Raw genomic sequence first — 7,606 nt, 5'->3', positions numbered from 1 at the left:
CCAGGAATGCTTAACTCTGAGACCCTGGAGAATCTGTAAGTATGTGCTACGCCAGGGGCTACACTCCAGTGGCAAATACAACTTTTCCAATGGCCTTGAATTAAAAAGGATGAATTCTTTGTAGTGAAAATCGTATGAATTTTATAATTCTGAGACTAACTGACTTTTGTTTCTCCCAATGTTACTGAATTTTTAGAAAAAAAAATGAAGCAACTAAATCTGAAGAGTCAGTAATAAAAGATCTGAACAGGTTCTAAAACATGCAAAAGTGCAAAGGTGTTTACTTATATTCCAAGCATCGAGAATATAAATGTTGTTTATTGGAATAACTTGGATTCACTAATGACTCTGCTGTTTATCTTTCAATGCCTATTAATGGAGGTTAAGGACAGATTGATGTCAATTTACTCTACTTGATAGATGTTACATCATTATCATCATCAGCCAACATTGTCTTCAGGTCAAATCTGTTGACCCAGAGCAGTAATCCTGTAATGGAAATAGTTTTTCAATAAATCTATTACATTTTTGGATAAAAGAAACAAAAATAAGCCCCTGTTACTCCTCATTTGATTATTTTAACCCTTTCCTCATCTTTCTTTGCTGAGAATCCTGACTTTTTGCTGAGGTATTGTTCATCGAGTGCTGACCAACCTCAGGAAGTTTGCCGCATAGCCAGTTTTCATGCGTGATCTTACACAGCAAGTGCAGCAGGCTACTTAACCGTGGGAGCATCACAGCTAAGCCTGATGTAACACTTGTACCTACCAGTATTTTCAGCAAGAGGCATTGGATAGTGATAAGGAATTCAGGCTGATTTGTTTCTCTCCCTTGGACACCAAGGCCAATTGGCCTACCAACACCAAACCGAGGTTAAGTAACTGGGCACTGTACCAGGGACTTTCCTGGTTGCATGGCTCAGTACAACACGAGTAGTGCATTTAATAACTGAGTAATTAGGAAGGCCATGTCCTTATTTTGGTAACACCTAGGAACTTTACACATTTGCAGTACTTTCCAAAAGGGAATTGAATATACACTTGAATAGGAAGAATTTGTAGGGCTGTAGGGAAACAGCAGGGGAGTGAAACTAATTGGATAGCTCTTTCAAAAAATATTAACACTTTAATTGATAAGGCAATCATTCAGCAAACTGTGTGATGCAATATGCTGCACATTGTCCTTTCACATCTCTGGTCCAGATATAATTGCTTACAGCATTCCATTCAACTCTCTCACTACATATGTTCAACCTGGGGTTCCACAGGGCTCAGTACTAGGTCCCCTGCTTTGTGTGGTATATATTAATGTTTTGGACTTAAATGTAGGAGGCATGATCAAGAAGTTTGCAGACGACACAAAATTGGCCGCATGGTTGATAATGAGGAGGGAGGCTGTTGACTGCAGAAGAAATCAATGGACTTGTCAGGTAGGCAGAAAAGTGGTGAATGGAATTCAACCCAGAGAAGTGTAAGGTGATGCATTTGGGGTGGTCAAACAAAGCAAAGGAATACACAATAAATGGGAGGATACTGAGAGGTGGAGAGGAAGTGAGGGACGTTAGAGTGCATGTCCACAGATCCCTGAAGGTAGCAGGACAGGTTGATAGGGTGGTTAAGAAGGCATATGGAATACTTTCCTTTATTAGCTGAGGCATAGAATATAAGAGTAAGGAGGTTTTGCTGGAGCTACATAAAACACTGGTTAGGCCACAACTTGAGTACTGCGTGCCGTTCTGGTCACCTCATTACTGAAAGGATGTAATTGCACTAGAGAGGGTACAGAGGAGATTTACGAAAATGTTGCCAGGACTGGAAAATTGCAGCTATGAGGAAAGACTGGATAGGCTGGGGTTGTTTTCCTTAGAACAGAGGAGGCGGAGGGGAGATTTGATTGAGGTGTACAAGTTTGTGAGGTGCCTGGATAGAGTGGATGGGGGGGGGGGGGGGGGGGGAAGGACCTATTTCCCTTAGCAGAGGGGTCAGTGACAGGAGTCATAGATTTAAAATGATTGGTAGAAGGATTAGAGAGGAGGTAAGGAAAAATTTTTTCATTCAGAGGGTGGAAAGGGGCCTGCAACTCACTGCCTGAAAGGGTAGTAGAGGCAGAAACCCTCAACTCATTTAAAAGGTGTCTGAATATTCACCTGAAGTCCTGTAACCTCCAGGGATACAGACCAAGTGCTGGAAAATGGGATTTTTTAGTAGGCGCAGACACGATGGGCAGAGTGGCCTCCTTCTGTGCCATAAATCTTTCTACATTTTCTATATATTCTAAATATCTGAAAAAGAGGAATGTGCAGGGATGTGGGGAGAGGGTGAGCGAGTAGCAGTACGTGAATTGCTCCTTCGGAGAGCCAGCACGGACACGGTAGGTCGAATGGCCTCCTTCTGTGCTGTAACTGTTCTATGATTCAACAGATGGTCAACAGCAATTCCTAGTTATCCTGTTGCTGTTACCGTTAGTAATTCCCACCTATATTATTGGAGCTATTTCTCTTTCTGATGATACTTCTGTCCTGCGAGTAGCTATTATATCACACCTTACCAGTACTGCCACTCTCTGGTCAACTTAACAGGCCAATCACTGTTGGCCATTCTTAGCTCCACCTCTTGTCCATGTTCCCATAGTACCAGTGAAGACAATATTTCCATTGATTGTATAATAATTCTAGTTGAAAAACTTTATTTCAAATGCCTCAAGATAAAAATATTTATACTCCTTTAATATCTTCTCATCTGTATTTGTGTTTTGGTTGCTTTGTATCAGAACTCCAGGAATGTTGAAAGAGTGCGAGTGCTTCAAAATCTACTTACTAAAAAAATTATTTTTTCTTCCATCCTAGGGGGATATTTTCTGTTTTCTTCTGCGACTTGTAAAGTAAATTTGAAAAAGAAAATCAAACATTATTGTGTGCAAGATGACGTTCAAATGCTTTTTGAACACAATGGGGTTTAAAATTAAAAGTCACACTTATAGTTTTATTATAACTTTCATCTTAAAGCGTAACCATAGAGGGCAGGAAAGCCTTTCACACAATAATATACTTGGGGCAAAAATCCCTTCAACCCCTTCTGCTGCTGTAAGCATGGGAATCCCGATGTGCTATTGGCCTCTGCTCCTGACTCCGCAAGAGAATCTGTGCATCAGGTGGAGTCAGCTAATTGTAGTATTTCTGCCAGGCACTCCCACCAGTATGGGCACATCTTAGGTGCCTGCTTGAAGGACGAGGGGGGTTTGGCAAGTTGGTATGACTGGTACCGTATGGTTTGTTGGAAATTTTGCCCTCTTGTTAAGAGGTTCAATTTCTAGTCCACTAGGTTTAATGCTAGCCTTTATTTTATCAAGCAAGGTTATAGTAAAACTACATCCCTTCATAAAGAGGGAGCAATAGAGAGAAAATGTGAGTGAGACCAACGCAGAATGCAATGGAATGAAGGAGTGAGTTTGATCAGCCCTTCCCCTGAGTTTTTGATCCAAGCCTCATTGAAAGGGGCAATGTCAAGTGGAGAAAATGGGATTCCTTGTATTTTATTTTTTATTTTTATTTAGAGATACAGCACTGAAACAGGCCCTTCGGCCCACCGAGTCTGTGCCGACCATTAACCACCCATTTATACTAATCCTACACTAATCCCATATTCCTACCACATCCTCACCTGCCCCTATATTCCCCTACCACCTACCTATACTAGGGGCAATTTATAATGGCCAATTTACCTATCAACCTGCAAGTCTTTTGGCTGTGGGAGGAAACCGGAGCAGACACAGGGAGAACTTGCAAACTCCACACAGGCAGTACCCAGAATTGAACCCAGGTCGCTGGAGCTGTGAGGCTGCGGTGCTAACCACTGCGCCGCCCTATGTGAAGGGCAGAAGAGAAGAGAAGAAAGAAAAATGGATAGCAGGATCTCACTGGGAGTTCACAGCAGTCAGTTAATTGTGTCATTGGTAGAAGTCTGGAAAAGGATCTGTCAAAGCTGTCCATGGCCTTGTGAGACCATAACTAGGCAAACTCTTTTCTCCTAAACATTGAGAAGATATTGAATTATAAAGGGATTCTTCAATAATCATGAATACTTGATGGACACACAATAGTGTGATGTAGAGGTTACAAACGAGTGAACACACTGACATAAAGGAGACACACTAGGGAATGTTGGGATGCAAAATTTATGTTTTTTTAGGAAAGTGTTGATGGATGGTTACCATAGAAACAAAAGCACTCTGGTTGGCAGTGTATGAATTCCATTAATTGATGCAGGAACAGAGCTATTTGATGAAGTAACAGGCAGGGTTGATGAGGATAGTGTGGATTTCCAAAAGGTGTTTGACAAAGTACCACATAATAGGCTTGTTAACAAAATTAAAACTCATAGGATTAAAGGGGCAGTGGCTGTGTGGATATGAAATTGGCTAAGGTGCAGAAAGCAGAAAGTAGTGGTGAATGGTTGTTTTGCAGACTGTAGGTATTGAACAATGGTGTTCCCCAGGAGTTGGTGTTGTGACTACTGCTCTATTAAATATATATTCATGACCTGGACTCGAGTATGGTGGGCATAATTTCAAAGTATGCAGATGACACAAAACCCAAAAATGCAGGAGTGAGGAGGATAGCAACAGACTTCAGAAGGATATCGACAGACGGATGAAATGGGAAGATACATGGCAGATGCAATTGCCAAAGAAGTGTGAAGTGATTCATTTTGGTTAAAAGAATAAGGAGAGACAATATAAATGAAATGGTACAATTTTAAAGGGAAGCAGGAACAGAGAGTCCTGAGGGTGTACATACACAATTCTTTGAAGGTAGCAGGACAAGTCGAAAAAGCTGTTAAAAAGTATATGGGATCCCTGGCTTTATAAATAGAGGCAGACAGTCTAAAAGCAAGGAACTTATGCTAAACCTTTATAAAACACTGGTTAGGTCCCAGCTGGAGTATTGTGTCCATTTCTGGACACCACCCTTTAGGGAGGATGTCAAGGCCTTAGAGAGGGTGCAGAGGAGATGTACTAAAATGGTACTAGGGATGAAAGACTTCAGGTACATGGAAAACTAGAGAAACTGAGGTTGTTCTCCTGTGAGCCGAGAAAGTTAAGGATTAAGTTGTTTAAAATCATGAAGGGTTTTGATACAGTAAATAAGGAGAAACTGCTCACAGTGGCAGAAATGTCGGCACCGAGAGGATACAGATTTAAGGTAATTGGCAAAAGAACCAGAGGTGATCGGAGGAAAAACAATTTTACACAGCGAGTTGTTATGATCTGGAATGCACTGTCTGAAAGAGTGGTAGAAGCAGAAATATGCAGGGTTATGGAGAAAGAGCAGGGAAGTAGGACTAATTAGATAGCTCCTTCAAAGAACAGTCACAGGCATGAGAGGCTGAATGGCCTCCTCTGCTGAATCATTTTATGATTCTACATTTGAGACTGTCTTCAGAGGATGGCTATACTTCAAAAGTAGTTAATTGGCTGTAACACCCTTTAGGATGTCCTGAAGTTGTGAAACGGGCTATATAACTGGACGTCTTTCTTTTATGGAAAAGGCACTTCAGTTGGTCAGTGTCACCAATGCAATTTACAAAGGGGATTATTTTCCAGCTCCAAAGTAAAATTATAACCGTTATTTTGATATGATGGCTGAGACAGAGCAACAAGGCATTTGAGGAGTTCAGATGGTAGTGTATTGCATTAACTACAGATCACTGACTGGATGCATTTACCTCATTCATGACATCATCTATCTGTTTCAGCTCTTCATAGCGATCCCTGGAATCTCGTAGGGGCTGTACCATAGCTTCTTCAATCTGTGGGAATAACTAACAGCAAATATGCAATGATCAGTGCAACTCAATTTACAGAACAAGAGTGACATGATGGTCTTGTATTAATCAAACCTGGTCATGCACAAACTTCATGTGATGTATTGTGCTAATACATGCAGGGCAAGCAATTAAGATAATGAGTTTCATGGAAATGTCTGTTTGAAAGTATCCTTGTGTTCCCCCATGTTATATAGTCAGATATAGCATATATGAGATGCAGCGCAAAACTTCCTTTACACTGCCTCCAAAATATGCCTTAGATCTAATGTTAAAAGAGCACCTCTTATTGTGCCATTTGCCCTCCATCTCCCATGAGAAAAAAACACTTACAATTATAAAGTGCCTTTCACAACCTCAGGATATTTCAAAGTACTCTTGTCCATTGAAGTATTTTGAATGCTCTTGAGCACCCGATTTTAAATGTCCCATAGTTGGTGGCTGTGCCTTCAGCTCTGGAAATCCCTCCCTAAACCTCTACAACTCTCTATCTTTCTTTCTTTTAAGACATTCCCTAAAACCTACCTCTTTGACCAAACCTTTGGACATCTGCCCTAATATCGCTTTATCTGGTTTGATGTCTAAATTTGTTTTATAATGCTCCTGTGAAGCGCCCTGGAATGTTTTATTACATTAAGCGGTCTATATTAATATAAGTTGTTGTTGTAAGCTTGCACACCAGCCAAATTGTGCACGGCAAGGGCCACAAACAGCAATGAGATAATTGACCAAATAATCTGTTTTAGTGATGTTGGTAGAGGTATAATGTTGGGTAGAACACCAGGAGAACTTCCCTGCTTTTCTTCAAATCGTGCCATAAGGTCTTTTATGTCCACAGAAGAGGGCAGATATGGTCTTGCTAACATCTCAATGAAAGTGACTCCACAGTGCAGCTCTCCCTCAGTACTGCACTGAGATCAGTTTAGATTGTGTGCTCAAGCCTCTGTAATGGGGTTTGAAGCACAACCCTCAGACTCAGAACTGAGTGGTACCATTGAGCCAATGCTCACCTTTGGTGGCTCTAACTGAAGTTGCCAATTTAGGGGAATCACGTGTCAAATTAATTGGTAATTTTGTGCAGTGCATCCCCACCCACAAAGATTGAGGTTATGATCACCCAGACTCTTTCATCTACAGCCCTTACATCCAGCAGAGGAAGGGTACCAGCTGAAGAGAGTGATGATGCTGATGACGCATCCACTGCACCATCTAGCTTCCTAAGAGCAGAATTGTTACTATCTCTGAATCACAGGAGGTTCTCCTGATCTCCCAGCATAACTTCAGCAGAAGATAGTCCATTCTCCAAGATTCTTGCCAATCTTACGGCAAGACTTCGAGAGATTTCTTGCACAAAGTCCAAACGTACAAGAAAAAGAAATTGGAAAAGTGAAATAACAAAGTAACCCAGATTCTCCCAGGTTTGATTTATTGCTTGACTTGATTGGACATTTTGAGGTAAAGTGGGGTAACGGATTTTCTTCTGGCACTGACATCACCTACTTTGTTCATTTCAACACTAACATAAACTAATTTAACCAATAAGGTAGTAATTAGTTTGAACATGTGTGTTGATCATGGTTGATCTTTGCCCTCAATTTCACCTTCCCGCCTGATCCCCATATCCCTTAAAGAAAAGCAAAATACTGCGGATGCTGGAAATCTGAAATAAAAACAGAAAATGCTGGAAATATTTAGATCTGGCAGCATCTGTTGAGAGAGAAACAGAGTTAATGGCTGGGTCCCAATATTGGGACCAAAAGTGGGCCTGAGCCCGCGTAGGTAGA

At 41.2% G+C, this 7,606-nt stretch overlaps 1 protein-coding gene across 1 annotated transcript in view; it reads right to left on the bottom strand.

Moving 5' to 3' along the window:
• Nucleotides 1–232: 232 nt before the first annotated feature.
• LOC137381615 (high affinity cGMP-specific 3',5'-cyclic phosphodiesterase 9A-like) overlaps nucleotides 233–7,606 on the bottom strand; it is a 64,718-nt gene continuing 57,344 nt past the window's right edge. The window contains exons 17-19 of the mRNA XM_068054322.1: nucleotides 5,724–5,819; nucleotides 2,817–2,872; nucleotides 233–489 (exon numbers count right to left, since the gene is read on the bottom strand). Coding sequence (XP_067910423.1) covers nucleotides 2,825–2,872; nucleotides 5,724–5,819 — 144 coding nt within the window. The 3' untranslated portion in view covers nucleotides 233–489; nucleotides 2,817–2,824. The remainder of the gene's footprint in view (nucleotides 490–2,816; nucleotides 2,873–5,723; nucleotides 5,820–7,606) is intronic.

The sequence above is a fragment of the Heterodontus francisci genome, chromosome 22 (assembly GCF_036365525.1).
Source record: "Heterodontus francisci isolate sHetFra1 chromosome 22, sHetFra1.hap1, whole genome shotgun sequence".
NCBI lineage: Eukaryota > Metazoa > Chordata > Chondrichthyes > Heterodontiformes > Heterodontidae > Heterodontus > Heterodontus francisci.
The sequence above is the reverse complement of the archived record's forward strand: the minus strand, read 5'-3'. Positions and strand labels throughout refer to the sequence as shown.